This window comes from Vombatus ursinus, unplaced genomic scaffold (assembly GCF_900497805.2).
Source record: "Vombatus ursinus unplaced genomic scaffold, bare-nosed wombat genome assembly UNPS02014794.1, whole genome shotgun sequence".
In the NCBI taxonomy this organism is placed as follows: domain Eukaryota; kingdom Metazoa; phylum Chordata; class Mammalia; order Diprotodontia; family Vombatidae; genus Vombatus; species Vombatus ursinus.
The window spans coordinates 18,884,751-18,907,704 of record NW_020954572.1 but is presented as its reverse complement, the minus strand read 5'-3'; the positions used below and the strand labels follow the sequence as shown (position 1 = coordinate 18,907,704).

At 37.1% G+C, this 22,954-nt stretch overlaps 1 protein-coding gene across 2 annotated transcripts in view; it reads right to left on the bottom strand.

The window, feature by feature from the left end:
- UBR1 (ubiquitin protein ligase E3 component n-recognin 1) overlaps nucleotides 1-22,954 on the bottom strand; it is a 159,832-nt gene that overhangs the window by 14,882 nt on the left and 121,996 nt on the right. For both annotated transcript variants that reach the window (XM_027869880.1, XM_027869879.1), the window contains exons 38-42: nucleotides 17,423-17,490; nucleotides 12,159-12,309; nucleotides 3,490-3,577; nucleotides 1,993-2,126; nucleotides 615-723 (exon numbers count right to left, since the gene is read on the bottom strand). In XM_027869880.1, coding sequence (XP_027725681.1) covers nucleotides 615-723; nucleotides 1,993-2,126; nucleotides 3,490-3,577; nucleotides 12,159-12,309; nucleotides 17,423-17,490 — 550 coding nt within the window. The remainder of the gene's footprint in view (nucleotides 1-614; nucleotides 724-1,992; nucleotides 2,127-3,489; nucleotides 3,578-12,158; nucleotides 12,310-17,422; nucleotides 17,491-22,954) is intronic.

The following is a 22,954-nucleotide window of genomic DNA, read 5'->3' as shown; positions in this document are numbered from 1 at the left end:
ATCACAGTTACACTCAACACAAATACTGACAGATTTTAAAACTGATTTAACTGATTGTGGGAGAGGGAAATGAGGTATAGGAGGAGAGAAAGAAGGGGAAAAGAAGAGAGGGACAAGAATGGTGGAGAAAGGTGAGGCAAGAAGGGAAGAAGAAAAGGGAGAAAGAAGGAAGGAAGGGAAGGGAGAAAATGGAGAAGGGAATGAAAGGGAGAGGAAAGAAAAAAAAGGAGAGGAGCAGGGAAAGGAGAGAGAAGAATGAGAGAGGTAGGGGAAGTAGAGGCAAGTCATTTATAGATAAAAGTCTACAGAAGAAATAAAGTTGAGTGGATGGATGATCAAAAAAAGGTAAGTTTTAAAATGAAAAATTTTTTGTAAAAAATGGATTACAGGAATTGAGAAGAAAAGTGCACTATCTTCCCTTTTGAGGAAGCAATGCCAGCAGAGTAGACATTCTTTTGAGTGAGTGACAGAAAGCAGTTAACATCCTGGTTGGTGTAAACCAATATTAAGCCCTGTTCATTCACTGCTGATCAGTCTAAGGCAGTCTTTTCAAATTTCTAAAGTTATGTGTTGTCCCAATACCAAGACAAAATGACATTTTGCCTGCTTAGTACCTCTGGAGCAAGGGGCTTATAGTATCTCGATATTCTTGGAAAAGCAGGAACAGATTGGTGGGTAAGGATAAATAGCTACAGAGTGCATTGAATTGACCTTCCTCACAAACTGAAAGAGAAGAAAAACACATTTAGTGAGCATATTATCCCATACTAGGGATTATATTATTAGAGTTTCTATCCATTTTACATTTTTTATATCTTTATGAAATTGAAGTTTGCAAATAAGTCATCAACTGCACAGTGAAATCATATGAGAGAACAAAACAAAACGTGTATTCATAATTGCTTAGGAAAAAGCCATCTACTTTATCAATAATCTTAAGAGTTACAAGGCACATATGTTGGCTAAAGTAGGGTTTTAGCCAAGAGGTGAATTCACCCCCTTCATTAACACACCAAGAGAAAAGAATGAAGCTTGTAGAAACATTAAGACCTAGAGGGTTTCTTGACTCCTGAACTCAAATCTCAAAGTGCAAAAACCACTTGGATAGTTGGTAAGAGCTAATTCAGAAAACCCCAATAAAAATAGAGTGAGGGTGAAGTTAGAAATATCTCTTGGCTCTAGGTGGCACATTACTGTAGAAAAAAGCATTGGGTTTGTATTAAGAGGTTTGGTTTGATTCCTGACTTTGTTACTTTCAATCTGTGTGAGTTGGGGAAGTCAAAACCTCTCTGGGCCTCAGTGACCTCATCATAAAATGACAAGATGGAACCAGATGCTAAGGTCCCTTCCAGCTTAAAATCCTACGAGCTATGATATGATCAGTCAAAATAATAACAACCAAACTCTAAGAATTAAGCAACTGGTGCATAAGAATCTAAAACCAGATGATCTTGAAAAGCTCAGCTATTTAGCTAACTGTTAGACAGCAGAGCAGGAATCTTTAGTCCAACTGAGTGTTATTATAAGCAAAATGGACCTTATTCTTGCTTTTATTATTAAGGAATACACATTCCCCAGGCCAGGCATGGAGGGCTAGGGTATCAGGTCACCTCCTCTGTTGCTTCCACGTACCATTATAGCCAAACAAAGGAAGAAATGACACCTGCTTTGTAGAAACATGCTTCATGTGTGCATTTTACATCTGAAAAGAACATTCTAAACACAGGCCAAGATGTGACTTAGAGAATATGAAGACAGCTTTTTTTATGATCTCATTTCTGAATGACCCACAGATGCAACATTAGCGTGGTACCAGGGCTAATCCATGCATACAGTGTGAGAACAGACTATGTTTCCTTGGGCAAGTGGTTTTCCATTAAACTGTATTGCCTTTATCCTTGAGCTTGAAGGAGAAAAATGAATTTTCTCTGGGAATCCCCAAATTTCCAGCTCTTTGGCTTATTTTCAATACAGAATGGCAGTCTTATTTACCTGAAAGCAGTTCTTCTGGTGGTGGCACTTTCAGCAAATAATGGAAAAACAAAGCAGCACATCGAAGGTAAGGGGTAATGCCTCTCTTCAAACAATCCCATAAATACCAACCAGGAACATCATAGCTGATGCATCTATAGGACAGAAATTCCAAAAGACTGCAGATCAAAAAACTGAAAAGAATGAAATTCTAAGGTCTTAAATTTGTCCTTTTTTTAACTTATGTTTTATTTTATAGCTATTTAAGACAAAAAAAGTTTAAGATTTGTTTATTTAGAATTTGTTCTATAATTTTCTGGGAAAAAAAAACAGTATTTCTAGCAACCTTCGCTAGTTTCTGCAGCAATGAAATCACTCTTCCGCCTACTCTCTTCCTGTCCCTTTTTTTCATTATAAAAGGCTAACACATTTACTCTTAGGTTAAAAAAAAAATTAAAGAAATTCAGAATTTCATGCTGCAACACCTTTGAACCGACTCTTGAGAGTATTACCCTTCAGTAATAAAATGTAAATCACAAAACACTAATATAAATAAGTACTACAATATCAATCAATATTCTCTTGCTATTTGCTAAATGCTATTTGCCTGTTGAAAGAGAAAAAAGGAAGACTAGGGAAGCCAGGCAGCAGACATACAGAAACAAAGTAGAAGTACGATATTTCAAACTTCTGTAGTATCAACATACTTTACTTACATTACTTAATTGGTCTTAACGACTCTAATATGAGCAAGTGTGTAGCTAAATGAAGTGCTATATGAGGGTCAGTTGGGTTATAGAATTGAAAGAACAATTTGCTGTGTTTCTAAAATATCGCTTTAAAAAAAGCTAGTCCAAAATCCATTTTATTTTCAGAGATGACTTCAGTTATTTGTTCACATGATCCACTGAGGCCTTACTTCACAGAAAAACCATCTTATGTAATCATACACTTTGTATCTACTCATTAGTAGCAAAAGAAGTCACACATTAAAGGCCTTTATAGTAATTCTCTAATACTAACAGCTATCTATGCATATGGCCATATTTTGTTTTTGGATGAGAAACCTTGCAGTATGATCTAAAAGTACTTTTTTTCATAATTGTAACAGTATTTGGTCATTTCTCCTTGTCTCATGACTTTTAACAGAGAATAATAAATCTGCCAGTTGTATCCCAAATACTCCCTATTTCTCCTTTGGCTGATCCCCCTCTTTCTCTATCCCTCCTTCCCCTGTGAAACGCTTTACTTACCTATCTAAGCTAGTGCAAAATGCTACTGCTTGTCTGTGGAGTCTAAGTGGGCTTGAAAGGTTACAAAAATCAAATCTGTACTCTAGGAGCCTACAGTTAAGATAACAGAGTTCCTTAGCATGCTAATACATTTCTTTGTTTTCAGTCTGACTTCTTCTCTTTTACCCACAATTATTGGACCCCAGCTGGACAGGTATGTCTTTGCCAAAAGATCCCATTTCTCTTGGTTGAAAAAACTCCTGAACAAACTCCAAGTGCTACTTACCCACCAAAATACTGAGAAATTTCTGAGCAGAAAGAAGATGCAAAATGAGCCTCCTCACTATCTTCTTGTAACTCGGCAGGTAGATTGTCTGTGAAGAAGATAACCCATGAAATGATTTCACTCATTTAGTACTCAGTTACAAATGGCAAACTCTTTGTTCCACAGGGCTAAGATGCTTTATATTCCCTTAAAAAGATGCAAGAGGGGACTTTTGACTCCAAGTGGTTAATTCTGTAGATTAGTACTGTTAAGTCAACTTTGCTAGAACAAGACCTTGCTAAATATGGGTGTTTAATAAATGTTGGCCATTAACATAATAATCACATAGATTAGCAGTCATCCACCTACCCCAGTGCCTAGGAATTTTAGCCAGGCTGGTAGGAATTCAACCTGCAAATGGGGAAGCAGATTGTTGCTCCTGCTGCTGTTGCCACCAAGCTCAATCTTAGAAGCATAGGGCTGGAAGGGACTTTGTGAGGTCATTTAGTTCATCCCCCTGTCTTCAGGCAAGGCCATACCTAAACCATCCCAGAAAGATGAGAATCTATCTTAATTTTAAAAACTTTCAGAGAAGGGGCTTCCAAAACCTCCCCTGTCAACCCATTTCAATAGTATGAAAGCTCTTCATATTCCTGAAAACTATCACTAAATTGCTTGGGCTGAAAAAATGCCATTTCCTCCTATATTTTATCCCATGCTTTTAGTCCTCTGTGTTCCTCTTATGAATTCTCTTTGGGCCTTCCATATCTCTCCTTAATGGCTGATCCCATAAATGTCCATAATATTCAAAGAAGTATTGAGCATAAAAGATAAGGATAGTTCCAACATCTCATATTACTTATGTATCCTCAAGTTTTTCATTCAAAATTTACTTAGGGCATATCACTAGTAAGGCAGCTAGGTAGTATAGTAGGATAGAGTGCTAGGTCTGAAGTGAGGAAAACCTGAGTTCAAATCCAACCTCAGTTACAGGCTATAAGACCTTGGACAAATCACTTAATATGTCTGCCTCAGTTTCCTCAACTATAAAAGGGATAACAACACCACCTACCTCCCCGCGTTGCTGAGAGGACTGAATGAGATAGTATTTGTGAAGCGCAGTGCCTGGCTCATAGTGGCCACTTAATAAATACTTGTTCCCTTCCTTTCCCCCTCCACATACAAGACACTGTACTAGGTGCTGTTAAGGGATATAAGGATGAATAAAGACTTACAATATAGGAGGGAAGCTAAGACAAGGTATGCTTAACATAAGGGAATAAAAAAGGTATAAAGGACTATTAGAATTCACAGGAGAAATGGTGCAGCTAGGTGGCGCAGTGGATAGAGCACCGGCCCTGCAGTCAGGAGGACCTGAGTTCAAATCCGGCCTCAGACCAAACACTTGACACTTACTAGCTGTGTGACCTTGGGCAAGTCACTTAACCCTAATTGCCTAAAAAAAACAAAAAAAACAAAAAAAAGAATTCACAGGAGAAATTCCTTTTCACTGGCAGGGCTGGGAGAGAAGAAAAGAAGACCAAGAAAGAGACAGTAAGTGAAGCAGGCCTTGAAGAATTTTTATAGGCAGAAATTAGAGGAAAGAGAATTCCAGGTGTTGGGGAAAAAAATGTGAGCAAAGGAATGGAGGTAGCAACGTGCAAAGAATGTTCTGGCAATGGAGAGTTGTCCAATTTGGCTCCAATATAAGATTCATAGAGTGCTAAGTGATATAGTTGGAACGATAGATTGGGATTGGATCAATGAAGGTCCTGAGAGACATGGTAAGGAACTTGGATTTCATCTGGTAGACAATGGGGAACGAATGAAGGTTTTTGATATAGGAAATGATAGCTCTGTTTACACTGGACTGGAGTAGGGGTAGACTAAAGGCAGGAGAACATGTAGTACATGTAGTACAGGTGAGGTGTAATGTGGACTGAAACTTGGTTAGTGGTAACAGGAATGGAAAGTCAACAGATGCAAGACGTAGGGTAGATTAGATTAGATTAGATTAGAGAGGACGATTATGAGTTCAAGGATACATACACACATATATAGGTAAGTATGTGTGTACATGTATGTGTGTATATGTATATATAGACATATATGTATATATAAGTTATACTGCTTTTATACTTTGATATATATGTCAGTGGTCCTCAAACTCTTTAGTCTTAGGACCCATTTACACTCCTAAAAATTATTAAGGGTCACTCAAAGAACTTTTGTTTATGTGGGTTATATCTATCAATATTTATCATATTAGAATTTAAAATGGCATAGTCATTACTATTAAAATACTTTTGATCTTGTGGACTCCCTGAAAGGATCTAGGGGATATCCTTAGACCACACTCTGAGAACTGCTGGTTTATAGACTATTATGTCATATATAACTATTGATATAATTTCTACTGGGCCTGGAAATGGAAAGACTTGGATCCCAGAAAAAGATATAAAGCTACCTTAGCTAGGGCCTCTGACAATAGACTCAATGACAAAAGGTCAGAAAAGGTTAACAAAAGGTCCAGGACTGGCCACAGTGCATGTGTCACATGTGAGATATTTTCTGAGGGTGTTTCATCTCCCAACGTTTTAAGATTTGTGTACTGAGCTAGCACCATATGAGAATTCATTACAGTCCTGGGGCTTAGTCTCTAGTCTGACTTCCTGTTGTCCAATCTTTAGACAGGGAACACCCTATGATCTCCAACTTCCATCATCACAGGATACTGGAAGGTAGAGGTACCAAACAACTAGTGGCTGTAACTAGTAAACTTGCACCTGCTATTTCCCTGATCCCAATGACTGAAGGCTCACATCTCTTCAGCCCTCTTCCCTAAATACCTTTCTTTGTATTAGTCTCCACCCAGCTCAATCCAACCATTTCCCGAGTCCAGTTTCCTGTTCTACCCTCCTTTTCTGTTATGTCCTCTAGAATCCCCCACTCAATTGTTAAAAAAAAAACTTCCATTTTTCCTCAATTTCTTCTTCTCATACTTTTCCCACATCCCTTACTCACAAAAGCCTGGATTTCTTAAAAAGATACGAGTATTATTTCTTGTTGCATTTTGTCTCACGTTTCAAGAAATACTAGGTTAGGAAAAGGAACTGGCTTGTTCTCTTTCTGCATTGCCATGTCTTAATCCTCTGTCTGCCACCATGATCAGCAGCCCTCTTTCCCCTGTGGTTCATTCCATCTATCTATAGCACCCTACCCAAAGCCTTATTTTGGTCCTTTGCCAGCTTTTGCTTCCTATTTCTCAAGGAGTTCAGTTCCTAGGTCACAGCCTTCTACTAGAGTCTAAACACTGCCTCCTACCTGAAGACTTCTAACATACATGCTGATATTCTCTCAGGCACCCGAGTTCACCAATCTCTTCAACTCAAATGAACTACAGCTCCATTTTACCTCAGACATTTATAGGGTGGTTACACCACAGCTCCTATCATCACTGATAACTGTGACATTTTCATGATTTCAAGCTCAGAAATCCCTTCTCTGATCACAATCTCCCGTCCTTCCATCTATCCCTCTGCTGCACTCCCTCTAAGCCTATTTTCTGATCTCACTGCAACCTCCAGTTTGTCTCTTTCATCTTGTTCTCCTAGTCTATCCTTGTTCTGCCCTCACTTTTTCTTCTCTCCATTGTTTTGATCCTGGAGTTGACCGCTTCAGTCATGCACTGTCCTTTATCCATGACTCCTTTTGTCCCCTGCCATACTGCCATTCACATCCTGCCAACCCTCAATTTTGGAACACTCTCACCATATGCCTTGTCTGCTCATTCTGAAGTTGATGCTATTGGAAGAAGTCACATTACTTTGTTAACTGAGTCCACTACAAATTTATATTATCTAATCTCAACTGGAAAACAAGGCAAAGCTTTTATTCCTCCTGGATTACCTTTAATATAGATGTCCTATTTCACTGGAGAAACACAGGTAATCCATCTATGGTGAATTCCTTCTCTCCTACTTGACACTTCAAAATCCCTCTTCAGCTTCACCTTTCTTCACTCCTCTCTTGGACAAAAAGTGTCCCCTCTCTTTGCCAAGGGCAATCTCTCTCCAGGTAACTCCTCCCAATTCTAAGAGCTTGCTTCATTAATCATTCAGTATCTTTCTTATCTTCAATCTTTTCTTATCAACTGTCTTTTCCTTCACTAATTACAAATATTTCTATTCCTATCCCATCGTTAAAAAACTTTTTTTGGGTGGGGGGTTAGGCAATGGGTTTAAGTGACTTGCCCAGGGTCACACAGTTAGTAAGTGTTAGATGTCTGAGGCCGGATTTTAATTCAGGTACTCCTGAATCCACGGGCTGGTGCTCTATCCACTGCGCCACCTAACTGCCCCTAAAAAACTCTTACTTGACCCTGATATGTCCTCAAGCTATTATACGATAGCTTACCTTTCTTTCACTGTGAAACTCCCAGAACCATCTATTCCTTCTGTCTCCACATTCTTATCACCCACTTTCTTTTCAGTTCTCATCTCCTTAGCACTCTTGGCAGTTATGAATATTGTTGCCCATGCCTCCATATTAGATAGCCTACCCTTCCTTGGTATACTCTTCCTTGCTCTCTCTTGGTTCTCCTCCAATCTGCTGCTACTTAGTGGTCTCCTTTGTTCATCTCTTGCTCCCTTAAAGTAAGTTTTCTCTACGGCTCTGTCCTAGGTATTTTTCTCTTCTCCTTTTAAGCTCACTATATTGGAAATCTTATCAACTACCATGAGTTCAAATACTAACTCTATTCAGTTGACCCAAATCTATATGTCTAACTCTAATTTTTCTCTTGAAAGACAGTCCCATACCTGCTAATTGGTCATTTCCATCCAGATAACTCATAGGCATCTCAAATATAACATGTTCTAAATGCTCTTGCTCCAAATTCTTTGATTTCTGTTAAAGACATTACCATCTTTCCCGTCACCTAGATTTAGAACCACAGGGTCTTCCTTTCCCATTCCCCTCCTATACCAACTGGCTGCCATGTCTTGACAATTCTACCTTATAAAATTGCTCACATACATCCCCTTGTTTCTACTCAGCCATCTCCCTAATTTAAACCACAATCACCTCAAACTTGGACTTCTAAAACTATTTGGACTTTCTGCTTCCAATCTTGTTTCTTTCCAAATCATCATCCATATAGCTAGCAAAATAGTCTTTCTAAGGCATAAGTCTGACCATGTTACTCCCCTACTCAAGAATTTTCAGTGGTTCCCTGTGGGTTTCTATGATAAAATGTAAACTCCTTAGCGTGGCTATGAAAGCCCTTTATAATCTGGAACTAGCTGACCGTTCCAGACTTACTTTATACTACTTCCCTTCACATTCTCAATTATAGCCAAACTGGCCTACCTGCCACTCCTAGAATTTACCTCTGTACCTCTCCATGAGGTGCCAAACCAGGAATAAATACCTTCCTCACCTTTGCCTCTTGGAATCCTTAGCTTTCCTCAAGACTCAGCTCAGGTACAATCTCCTTTAGGAAGCCCTTCTTGATTCTCCTAGTGCTCTCATCCTCTTCAAATGGTTTTGTATTTACTTATCTGTTTACATGTTAGGTAGCAAAGAGGTGCAGTGGATAAAGTGCTAGATATGGAGACAAGAAGAACTGAGTTCAAATCCACTTGCTAGTTGTGTGACTCTGGGCAAGTCAATTAGCCTCTTATTCAAGTTCCTCATCTGTAAAATGGCCATAACAGTACTTACCTCCCAGAGTTGTTGAGATGATCAAATGAGAATATTTGCAAAACATTTTGCAAACCTTAAAGCACTACATAAATGCTAAATATTATGATTACACTATATTATCTCTTCTAGTAGAATGGAAGTTCCTTCAGGTTGGGTACTGTTGCTTTTGTTTGGGTATATCTAGTACCAACTCAGTGCTTTCTACTTTGCTGGTACTTAATGGTTATTGGACTGAACTGAATGAATGAATGCTTTTTACTTTCTCAATTTTCATTATAGTATTCTTACTTGTGTACATGTTGCATTATTCAAAAGAATGTAAGCTGCTTTTTTTTTTAAGCTCCTTGAAGGGAGAGACTATTTCTCATTTTTTGTCACTGAATCCCAAATGCCTTTTGTGTGTATAAGAGGTAACAAATAAATACATACTGGACTAACAGAACAGGTGTGGTATCTATCCAACTAAAGTCCAGTTCCAGTTCCATTCTCCCTTTCTGGAGCCAGGCTTAAGGATGCAAAGCTCTTAGAGCTCCACTAGTGAAGCACAGGCCACAGTCAAAGAAGTCATTAGGCCTGGGCCCCTTATTATGTCCCCAAGCAGATCTGAGAAGCTCATCATCAAGGTCAGAGAAGTTCATTGTAGGAGACGATAATGATTTTTATTTCCTGAGGAGGACAGAGGGAGTGGTCTGGCTGGCTGTGAGTATGCATAAATCAACAAAATTGTGGTTCCCTGAGGTATCGAATTATGTGGCATATAAATGTGTCCACTCAACTACGTATTCAAAAATGATTCTAATGTTGTTATTTATTTGTGAATACAGTGGTTAAAAAGATTAACATATAGCAATCATTTTTTCTACATTAAAAACCTGTGAATACTCTGCTTTGTTTTCAAAGCCCTAATTACGAAACTGGTTGCTGTTTACAGCTCTGATTCTTGTCACATAGGTCACCTCTACTTCCTCTATTTGAAATGCCTACCCCATCTCACCTTCTATAGGAATGCTATCCATTCCTCTAGTCAGAATTTAAGCTCCATCTTCTCCATCCAACTTTCCTAGAAGAATTCAGATCACATGGAGCAGTCTCCTATGAGGTCCTACAGCATTTTTTGTCTGTTAATCATTTGGTTCTTATCATATCCTGTCTATTTTTATCAAAGCTTTAACTAAAGCAAAACAACTGAAATTTTGGTCCAGCGCACCAATCCAGAGGTCATTGAAAGGTATTTGTTATGGTTCTGGTTGTTAGCTATTATGTTACATTATGCTAGCTATAAACTAAGACTATAAATGCCCTGAAGAGGTATTACATCTCATACCTCTCTGAATCCTTCAATGACCCTTTGTACAAACTACATGTTCAAAAAATGTATTATGTGATGATTCACAAGTGGTATGGAATTCCTAGATACCTTCCTTTAGTTAGCGGGAGAGATGAGACCTAGGGGGAGAAGGCTAAAGGAAGCTAAAGAAAAAAAAGATTTGAAGACAACTTAATTGCACAGAGTAGGTATTCAATAATGGTCTAATGAGACCTTTATCAAAAGACTGCTAGTCCATCTCCATTTGCTGCTAAAAAAGCTGTTCTATTTGTTGCTGTTTCCTAGTAAATCAGCCGTGTGACTGGTTTAAAGCTGTACTTTGGTGTGTCCTGACAGTATTTTTCTGCAGTAATATATGGCAAATATATCCCTTCCCTTAGAGTTGTTGTGAGAAAAGTACTTTGTAAACCACAAAACAATAAAGAAATTGAGTTATTATCTAATTTGTTATTCATCATGAATTCCCCATTGATTTCTTTCCATATCACTTAAACATTTCCTATTTTTTATGCTGCATGCCATTTGTTACTACTGTGCTTATATACTTTTTATGACTTGTGCTAACTGCATCACTCCACTGTTACACTTATTAAATTTCATTCTCTTTGCTACATCGTTATTACCCTCCCTTGAGCTTGGCGTCATCAGCAAACAATACAACAATTCGCAAAGTTGTGGGAAGAACCCTTTTTCACCAAGGCTATTTGGCTCCAGCTAATTTCTTGATTTTCCTACCATTCACAGGATCCAGGCTACTAGGAAACCCCTTTGCTGTACATTATCATAACCTACACACTAGGATCCCTAGCCACTTTTTTGCTTGCTACCCATCAGTGGGAAAGAAAAAGTGGTAGCATCTTAAACTTTGAAGATGAAGACCTGTTTTGTTTTGTTTTTTAAAGAAATGTTCTCTATTTTGTTTCTCCCATGACCCCTTTTATTCTTGTTGGAGGAAATGTCTACTTTAGAGAATGCTAAAGAATCTTACCCAATCTCTTAACAATGAGTGGCCCTTTAAGGGGATGAAAGAACAAGGATATGAGGTCTGACTGGACCTCTGATAAAGTGCCAAAGCCACGAGTGGGTCAGCAGTAGAGATCAGATCTCTATGAGTGCTTCTCAAAAAGCCCATACTCTTGTGGATCCTCCTTATCCATCACTATTTCTCCTAAGGCATTTGTTTTCTCTCTCATAAGCAGAAGCAAAATAAAGGTGTCACTATAAGTATGTTGAGGGGCCTACTTAATGCAGCAAATTTTGGCAAGCCTGTTAAAGGACTAAAAATGTTAAACGTGTAGAGAAATGTATAAGGATGATATGGAGAAACGGAGGCTGTGGGATCTGCAATGAAAAAATTTAACAGCCCAGGAACTTTCTACACGTAGATACGGCAGCATCTGAGGAATGAGGACAGGTAGTTCAGTTGTTTAATCCTTTCACAGCCATGTTTATTTTTTCCAACACAATTAGAACAAATTCATTCTGAAGTAAATGGCTGATTCTTCACCAAAGGAAATCACTGAGACCTTGTAGAAATGTGAGATGGTTATTATCCCAAGCAAAATTAATTCTCTATGCTATGAACACAGAGAAAAAAAAAAGCGAGTGTAGGGGAAGGGGATGTTATTTATGGCCATCAAAGTGGAGAGAATTTTACCTGTGTCTATGGTGAGAAGTATCTGGAATATATGAGCCATCGTGATCAAATGGAAGAGATAGAGGTGGTTGTAGGAAGAGCTAACTGATGAAGGCTGCAAGGCAACAGCATCATCCCAATACAAAGATGGGAAAGATGAAACGGCACCCACCTGTGAAAGAAAAACAAATGAATACCAATATCTGTAAAATAAATAGATCAACAAAATCAGTTTCACAGCTAAATGAAAATGGCCCAGATGGTCATTGTTTAAATTTCCACTAACTTTTACTACCACTTACACAGAAAAATACCAAGTGATAAGTCACTGGGTGTAACAGGTTAAGTTGTTCTTGTCACCAAGTTGGGAGCAGCTACCTAAGAGGCCAATCCCCATCTCACCATCAGGACAACTCTCTAAAGTGATAAGTATGCCAGCAATGCACAGTACTAGTTCAGGCAGGAAGCAGGGACAGTCAGCACCCCAGATTCCTTACCTAATTCAATTTCACTGAGCACCCCATATATATGAGAAATTGGGCTAACTTTTGCATTGATATAAAGATGATGAAGACATTCATTTTCTTGCAGAGTTTAAAATCTAATAGAGGGTTAGACAAGTCCATGTGGTAGAATATGCCAATTGAGTATAGATCAAAGGATCACTTAAGTAAAATTTAGAGCTGGAAGGGACCTTGGAAGCCATCTAGTCAAAGCCCCTCGCTTTTAAGGAAGAAGAAAATGAGATGATAGATTAAATGATTTGCCCAAAATCATACAGATAAGTAAGTGGCAGAAGCAGAATTTGAATCTTTCCTCCCTTGGTTCTGTTTCTGACTCTGGACTTCCATCATCCTTTGGCTGCCTTCTAACCCTGAACTTCTCTCAGGACTTGTGACCTTCTCAGCCTGGAATATCCCCCCACCCTTGAGTTCCTCTTGGAAGCTCCATACTGAGGAAGGACCCCAGCCATCCATTCTTCAATTCCTCTCCCAGAGTGCTTCTGACTCTCTAGACTTTGTCACTTTCTCTCTCCCTATCTTGCTTTCTGGATTGCTTTTGTGTTGTCTTCCTCTATTATAAGGTAAGCTCCTTAAGGACAGGGAGCTTTTTGCTGTCTTTTTGCTTCCCTCTGTAATCCCCAACACTTTGCACAGTGCCTGGAACATGTTAAGTGCTTAATAAATGCTTACTGAATAATGGACTCTGGGTCCTTTAACTTGGACCCATTGCTCTTTCCACTGTACCACATAAAAAAAGCTTAAAGAAGTACTGTATGAGTTCAGAAGAAAAAGAACTCACAACTTACTAGGTGAGGGAAGGTGTGTAGGAAACAGGGAAAGTATGAAATGGGCAGAATTTTGACAAGCAAAGATAGTGGGATAAGACAAAGAAGAGGTAATGGAAGTAACAGTAGGATAAAAGGACAAAGGTGGATAAATACAATTGCATGTCTGGGCAATGGCAAATATATTCTAATACAGTATATGATGACAGATAATGGGAGGAAAGGCTAGACATGCTTTTGGCAATCACTTTGGCAGCTAAGTGGCCTAGTGCTAGATTTGGAGTCAGAAGGATCTGAGTTTGAATCCTGCTTCAGACACCAGCAGTATGAACTTGGGCAAGTCACTTAACCTTAACTTAATCTCCCTCAGTTTCCTCATTTGTAAAATGGGGATAACAACACCACCTACCCCAGGGGTTGCTGTGAGGATCAAATGAGAAAATATATCTAATAAGCTTTGCAAACCTTAAAGCATTTTATAAATGTTGGCTATTGTTATTATTGGAAGATCATGGTAAGTCATTAAAAGTTTTTGAGCAAAGGAGTAACAAAACAAACTACCACTTAGGAAGATAAATCTGGCATTAGTGTGCAGGATGGACTGGAAATAAGAGACCATGATGGGAAGAACAGTTAGGAGACTGTTAAAATAGCCTAGGAAAACATGATATTAGTAAGAGACTAGAGCTTTAAGGTTTACAAAGCACTTTTCTCATAATACTTCATTGAGATTCCTAACAACCCTGTAAGTAGGTACTACGGGTATTATTATCCCCATTTTGCAGATGAAGAAACTGAGGCTCAGAGAAGCACTGTGGCATACCCATGGTCACAGAGCTAGTATTAGAGGTGGGATTCAAACCGAAGCTGCTCTAGAACCTGAGTCTAGCATTCTTTCCAGTATATCACACTGAAATGAGAGCCTCAATTAGGGTGCTGTCAGTGGGAATAGGAAACTATTGTAGAGATTAGAGAAAGCTTAGTTTTGTGCAGCAGTCATAGAAGCATAGGGATCCTCAGATGAAAGAGTCTGTGAGGAGCACACAGTAGGGCGGCATCAGTCCTTGTTGGCAGGCTATTTGTATACAGAACCTGATCCTTATCCCCTTAGGGTTCCTGCCCTCCTGGACAGCTCAACCTGTCATCCAAGGCTTGCCCTGCAGGCATGCAAAAATGAACAAAACAGCATGGTTTAGGGCCAAATTGCATAAAGGCTAGAAAATGCTTACTTTGTAGGGATGACTTACAAGTCATCAATAAGACCTGACATATTGTGAAACCAATTTAGGTGCTTCAGTCAAATTAAATGACGGCATCCAAAGGAATCTTCCAATTGCTTACAAACAAAACATACAGAACTAGGCAAATCATGAGAACTTGATTTTGCATCTCCCCTACTGACGACCATAGTGAAATGTGCTAGAACAAATTAGATCCTTAACACATTTACTGAAAGTTGAATGAATGAATAAGATATTTAACTGAGCCAAAGAAAAAAAATCCACCCTACTCAACAAAGGATGTAAATTTAAATGAAAGATATATTAAAAATACACTAAAGAGATGTTTTAAATTTGCACTGCTCTATTACTCAGAAAATTTGAGTGGATACGTAATCGTATCAATGGGATTAGTCCCTTCAATGTTGCAAGCAGCAACTCATCCATGTTTGTCTGTCCTGTGTGCCTCTTATTCTGGTTCTCCTTTAAGTTTGCTGCAAGAGGTCCTACTTGGCAGGTGGGGGAAGAGTCTTCTTGGATTCTCCTGACAATACCAGGATACCAATGGTGCACCTGGGCTATCCATCAATTATCCCTCGTTCTCACCATGTTACCAACCTATTTTCTTTTCTCATCATATGTGTCTCAGACAACACGCTTTACATGACCTCCTTTTTATGATTCTTGTTTGTGATGTGTTACAACCTCCTCATGACCACCACTCTCAGTGGAAGGAGCTGCTGTTCTCTGGGTGATCCTTAGCTTCAGTTCTTTGAAACATGCAGTATTCTGTTTTTTTTTTCAGTCATATAACCTTGCCAGGAGAATATGAGAATTAAAACAATGGACCTTCATTTTAGGAGAAATCTGGTGTCATTAAAAGAACTTTTGAATTTCCTAAAGCAATCTAGCACACTCTCCTGTTTGGTTCTAAGCCCAAATAATTGTCCATTTGCAGTGTACGTATAGGATATGTATACACTGATGGATAAATATAACCGCATACTATTGTTTGTCCAATAGGCATTTTCCCCCCTTTAGGATTAGTTAAATTGAACTCTTTTGGTTGACTGTGTGTTTCATTTAGGAGTTTCAACAATGTCCCAATGTCTGATGCATTTAACACAATGACATTTACAAACAAGTACATCCAGAGAACCTTACCATCTACAGAGAATCCTTCTTTGATTTGGGGTCTGGATCACCTCCATGACAGGGCAAACACTTGGCAGGTACATGTCCCTCTACTTTGTTCCTTGTTTGATATTAACAATTAGGGAGTTACCAAACAAGATTATTTCTGTTGTTATATCTTTCAGGGTATTTCATTTTGACAGAGATGGAAAACGTCTTATTGGAGAATAGCTTTTAAGGTGGTGTTCTGTTCTGCCAAATCAAATGATTTTTAAAAGTAACAAACAATAAGCACAGCAGAATCTAGTATTCTCTTCCATCTTTCAGTCAACTGTATGATGGTAATGATGTAGCTTACCATGAAAATGAAAAGATTATGTGGGCAATTATTTTTATAAAAACTTTATCTAGATGGAAAAACAGGCATATGGGTTGAAAGTTATTGATGTTCTCTTGATTACCATTTTTTGTTAGTAATGAGATCCAAGATTTTTCTCACACCTCTGGTATCTTCCTTTCTTTCAGATACCTTGAGAACTGATTGCTGCTTTACCCATTTCTGTTTTTTCACTGTCATTTCTATTTCCCTCTATAAGTACATTCTGAATGTGATGATGTATTCCAAACAAATGTACTGACTTCTCTGTCCTTGATGGTGAAAAGTTTGTTGTAAAAATCTTTGGAGATCTTTTCTTTCTTTAGTTTGTTGTTTTCTTTCCATTTTTATTCTGAAAACCATTCGGATCACTTTTTTTCAGTTGGATATCTTGCCAAAGTTTCCCTAAATTGTGTTTTCCCTCCACCACTACACACTGTTTTATGAGGTAATACTGCTCATAATATTCCACTAACGCATAAAATTTTACATGTAAGTTTATGTTCTTTACCAGTGTTGCTCTTGGCTACCATATCTATGTACCTGGTAAATAGACCACTGTGTGCTAAGATGGTTTTTTGGCTCTCTTGGTCTTCTCATTACAGCAACTGATTTGTATCTATTTATATATGAAATGATCATAATATGTGTTGATGTCTTTTCCTTTATCCATTTTGTAATTTTATGTCAATTACTAGTGTAAATAGAATAGGCTAGAGTTGTTTTAACTACATGTCAAATTAGCCTCATTCTCTCTTCTAACTTCATGTGAATTTTGATCTTCTATCTAACAAGCCAGTGGTCTACCTATACATAGATAAGTGATTCAAGGATGATTCTGATATCATTAATAAATTATTTTTTCACAATGAGAGTACCAATATCTAAGCCAGCATTTATGGACAGCCTAAAAACTTTATGATTCTTATCATCTTCTGTCAACATCACTACAGAAGTGGGAGGTGGAGGAGACTGTGCACATGACTGAGGGATATTTTGTATTTTTCTTTTTTTTCATGGGATGCTATGGTCAAAGAATTCATCATCAAGTAGCCAGCCTTCTTATGACAAACCTCTCCATGTTAGTCAGGCTAGGTCTTCTGAAAGCAAACGTGGTCTGTTGCTAGAATTATCCATGAAGGCTTTCTAGTACCAAAGAAACTGTGAGAGCTTTTACTTGAATGGCACAATCTTCAGGAACCCCTTGTCACTTTCACATATTGGTGAAGCACTGGAGTAGTATAAAGCAGTGGTAGTCCTTACTTACCAATACATGAAACAGATCTACAGAAAGAAGGGATGGTGTATCTTCAGATTTCAGGTTAGGAAGAACAACTACAACAACAACAATACATTTAATTTAGTCAGCAATTTAGCATTTTAATAATTCAAGGATCTGTGATGCAGTCATTGACACAGAACACAACCCCTACAGGAGATCTCAATGACTGCATGTGATAGAAAACATTCATCACCTGGTGGTCAACAGTCTAGTTAAGGGCCCTTATTGACATAGTCAAGTTCGTCTTCAGACATAATTAGGCAGTCCATTACCAGACCTTACACTGAAATTTTTTCTAAAGTTTCTCAACTACTGACATATTCTTCAAGACCCCAGAGTCACTTCCACACCAAGAGGAGACATCAAAGTAGAATTCTAGTAAAAGAAAAATGCAGTTTAATAAAGAAAAAAAAAAGATGCTATTCAAATACATAACTACAGGACTCACTTATCATTCAAACCTTTTAACCACTATGCCTAATCTTGGAAGCTACAACTAAAGAATTTCTGAATTTATACTGGGTTTAGAAGAAAGATATTGAGGTGATTTTACGGTTGAAAGATGAAACCTAAGAATAAAAGTTAAAGGAACCAAGATAATTGAGTTGGAAGGGAACAGGGAATTTGTTGAATGGATAGATGAATGAATGGATGAATAAAAACAAATGGATTTAAAACAATGTTTCCTAACCTCTATGACACTCTTTTAAGTTTTAAAATAGTTTACAACGGACCAAATAAGTATGAAAGGAAGTAACATGTGGGGGAAGGGGGGAGAGACCCTCCTCAGGTAGTGGCCTATGTGCCTGTTGGCAGAGACAAAGAGGTTATTCTAGCCTCAACATTAGCTGTCTTTAAACTAACTTTTCTCTGAGGATTAGCAAATTAATGATGAAAAAGAATGATACAAGATGATAAAGTGACAAAATGAAAGTGAGGTAAGACTCCCTCTTCTTCTCTTAACCTGTAAAACAAAACAATACACTAAAAAAAGAAAAAAAGTCTGAAAACTATTCAAATTTTTTTTTAAATGGTCAAAGATTAATTTTGATACAAAAAAGCAATACTATGGAACAACTAAATTAGCTAATGTATCAGAAAACACAGAGAAGGGAAAAGAAACTATACCAGATATCCTGAAAGACAACCTAAAATGATAAATAAATAGCACACTTAAAGAAATTAAGTAAGAACTGTCACTGATGGAAAAAAAAAATCTTAAGATCAAATAAAAGAAGAACTGGGAAAAAAGTTAAAAAGTCTCAGGAAGAAACACCAGAATTAAAAGATGCTAAAAAAAAAAAAAGATAGAGAAGAAATAAACTATTAAGAAAATCCCTGGTATGGTCATGTAATAGAACACATCAGAAAAAACTCTCCACTCCCCTCCCCCAAATCAGTAGAAATAATCAATAACAATCTTACTTTTACAAAAGAGAATTATACACAATACAGAAACAGCTAGAAGTAGGATCTGAAAATCCAGAAATTATGCAAATCATTGAAAAATACATAGATCTACACAGCAGACCTGGATGCCATAAGAGTCACAGGATTACTAGAACATAAGGGAAAAGATACAAGCTGACAAAAAAGAAATGAAATCCTTCAACAAGGAACAATAATCAGGTATGATCATAAGATCACATAGCTGGAAGCAGGGGTGTGCTAGAGACTGCCAGCGCCTGCTTAAATTAGTTTGTGAGAGCTGATTGTTAAAGTTTCAGTGTGAGCATTTATTCCTTGGAATTTAGCAAATGCTACAAATCAGGACTTGATTTATTGTTTTGTTGATTTCTGGTCTTAAGAAAGTGATGGAGAAAATGTTAAAAATGAAAGTTAAACTTTAAAATGTCAAGTGCATATTTCCCTCCCAGAAAGCTAGTTATTAAACATTTACTAGACATCCCTGGTGGGAAGGGATTGTAAAAGGTCATCCTATCTAACCCCTTCATTATATAGTAGAGGAAATTGAAAGCTTCAAACGACTTTACCAAAGTCACAGAGATAGTAAGTGGCATAGGCAAAATCTGAACCTGAATCTTCTAATTCTAAACTCTGTACTTCAGAATCACAAGAGACAAAAAGAAACTGGAATATAACATTTATAGAATTAAGAAGTAGGGGCCGTGAATGCAAAATTATATACTCATAAAAATTCAGTCTGTTCTATGAATATAGAGAATTGATATAAAAGTAAAAAGGCTTTGAAAATTTACAGAGACAGAGATCCACTTCAATCAAGTATCTGAACGAATATCCCAGAGATAAATATTTACAAGGCACATTTCTCAAATCAAATGGCCTGTTTCCAATTTCCCATGGCTATCTCCTCCTTCAGTTCATTCCTTTCTTCTTTGTTTAAGCCCAATGTTATCAACCTCTCACAGGAACCAGATAATGATAATTAGTTTGCAAATAGTGGTTTCATTAGTTTCAGATAAGGAAAAATGTTTTGGTAGTAAGAATGGGTTGGTGGAAAGAAAGTCAAAGACAGAAAAAAAGATCACATAAATACTAAATATTCATAGCAGGCCTTTTTGTGGTATTGAATTGGAAACAAAATAAATGTCGACTGACAGATTCGAGAATGGCTAAATAAATCATGTAACATGAATGTAATGAAATATCACTGTGGTAGTAAATGATGAACAAGATGAATTCAGAAAGGCATGGGAAGACATATATGAACAGGTAAAGAGAGGAAGTATCAAAGCAATACAACCTGATGGCAACAATCACAAAGCAGATTAAACTGGGAAATATTTAACACAATAAATAAAAATACAACAGAACATAGATAATGTTAACACATGGCTTTCTAAGTCAATATACGGCCCACTGGGATCCTTATGTATCTTTAGTGGCTTCCCTTTCTGTTTGAGTTTGATACCATTGACGAAGAGAAAGTAAGCAGAACCATGACAACTGTATATACAATAACTGTAAAAAGGTAAACAGAAAGAACAACACACAAAACCAAACACTATGTTGTTATAATAATCAAATTTGGCCCCAGAGAAGGAACGAGAAAATTAACTTCTCTCTGTTCTTTGCAGAAGCAGGAGATTCTATATGTAAAACACTACAAATATGTACTATTAGGACTTCACTGATGCAGTTTGGTTTTGCTCCTTTTTTTCTGTTTTAAAAAGAATATATTGTTGGATAGAGAAGATCAGAAGAATATATTTAGAAATGAAGAATATAAAGATATAAATAAAAATTTTATTAATTGAAGGGGTGGGTAGAAGGTGCTAATAAAACATCTTGCATGTATATAGGTGTTGTCAATTTTATTAGCTGGAAGGGACCAGATGTTACACATTAAGGCATTATTTCTTGCACTTAAGTTCTTACATATCTATCTTCCCTTTCCCCCTACCTATATATTTTAAATTCTTTTAACCAGGAATTTTCTTAAATATTTTATTTTTGTTGATTTCTGTTTTTATATTACCTTGATTTCAAAACAAATCATTCCCTTACCTAGTGAGTCAATCCTTCTAACAAGAAATAAAAGACAAAGAAAAGGGAAAAAAGCAGTTCAGCAGAGCTAATCAGCATATCAAAAGAATCTAATAGCACTGAGGCTTTATCTATAGTTTTGTAATCTCTTAGAATGAGAAGCCAATTTGGGAATGCATAGATCAATTTTTTTTTTAACTTTAGAATTTATATTTACCTTTTTTTTTTTTAAAAATGAGGAGAATGGCTCAGGAGATTTATTTTATTACTGTGATAGTTTCTGGCATGGCAAAGCCTTCTCAGATTCTCTCTGACTTTAAAGTTATCTATTTGTCTTTTTCTATTCACACTTCATCCTTGGTATTAAATTAAAATGATATGGTTCAGTTGTTTATTATCATGGTGCAGAACACATTTTAGAGCAACTGTTACAACTAGTATATCTACTAGTAAATAATATATTGTACATATTTCAAGTCACCTATTTTATTCATATATCAAGGCAATGGCTATTTGAAGCCCATCTTTTAAAAAATGTATATCTTTATGTTGTTTCTACGTTGTGCTGGTCAGTGTTTCTACACACAGTTGCATCAACATAAAAATAATTTTCTACCACCTGAACACTGATCTTCCAGATATTCATTCAATTTCATTACTGGTTCTTCCTTCATTTTTGTCTTTTCATCATCCATTCATTTTCAGTAGAAATTCAACTGCTTTTATGCGAGTCTAGCTAGCCTGAAACCTCTTATCTGATGGATTCAATTTCAGTAAGTAGGCTTCTCTTCACAATAGTCCTTTTCTGCTACATTTAGGTCACTGTCAAATCAGGACACTTAGCTAAAAATATTGGTACTCTACTAGTCTCTGTGCTATCATTTAATCATGTTTTCAAAGAACAATACACTATACTTTTATTTATTTCTACTCTCCATTTAATATGCTGTGTAGTCAATCCTGCTTGACGATCATAATTCTAGCAGTCAAGAAATTGAATGGTTAACAATTAGTTGGGTTTGATGATTCCTAAATTTATTATTTCATAATAGTGCAAAGTAACATTAGCTAAACTTTTCCTTAAGATATCGCCTCAGACAAAGACCAGTCCAACCACAAGTTAATGAGATCTAACTTTAGTGTGTACACACTTTTGCTTGGGAATTCTTTTTTTCACCTTTTGTTGACTTCTTAGCACATTTCTTACAATGGCTATTCTAAAACCACGCCATTTTTGTTTAATCTTAAATCCCACCTTCTTCCACCAATGATCTTACCACCTATGCTTTTATTCAGCCTCCTCTTCACCTGAAAAACTTTTATATTTTTGAGGCAGCTAGTGGCACAGTAGATAGACTGCTAGGCTTGGATTAGGGAAACATGAGTTCAAATCTGACCTCAGACACTTACTTGTGTGACCCTAGGCACTTAGGTGACTTAACCTTTGTTTGCCTCAATTTCCTTAGCTGAAAAATGGGGATGATAATAGCATCTACCTCTTAGGGTTGTTGTGAGAATCAAATGAGAAATGCTGGGGGAAAAATGTATTTACCACAGTGCCTGGCACATAATAGATGCTATATAAATTCTTATTCCTTTTCTTCCCTTCATATATATATATATATATATATACACACACACACACACACACACACACACACACACACACACACATACATACATACATACATATATATATATATATATATTTTAAATAAATGTCTCATCAAGGTGTGAAGGTGAACCTGGGTTCTTAAGTCAATGCAAGAGAAATATGAATTTTGGCAAGCCTGCAATGGCTTTGAGTACAAACTCAGCAATAGACTGTGTCTGTCAAAAGGGACAGCCTAGCTATATTTTGTAGATGTTGAATAATTTTGGCCAAAGTAACTAATAAATACTGCCAATTAAAGAACAAAAGAGCTGTGGTCTGTGCTGGTGCAATAAGTACTGATATAACATAGGTCTACCAAAGTTTTAAGGAGTATTTTCAACTACTTTTCCATCATTTGTATTTTCTCCTATCCCAATGGAAGAAGAGATATGCGC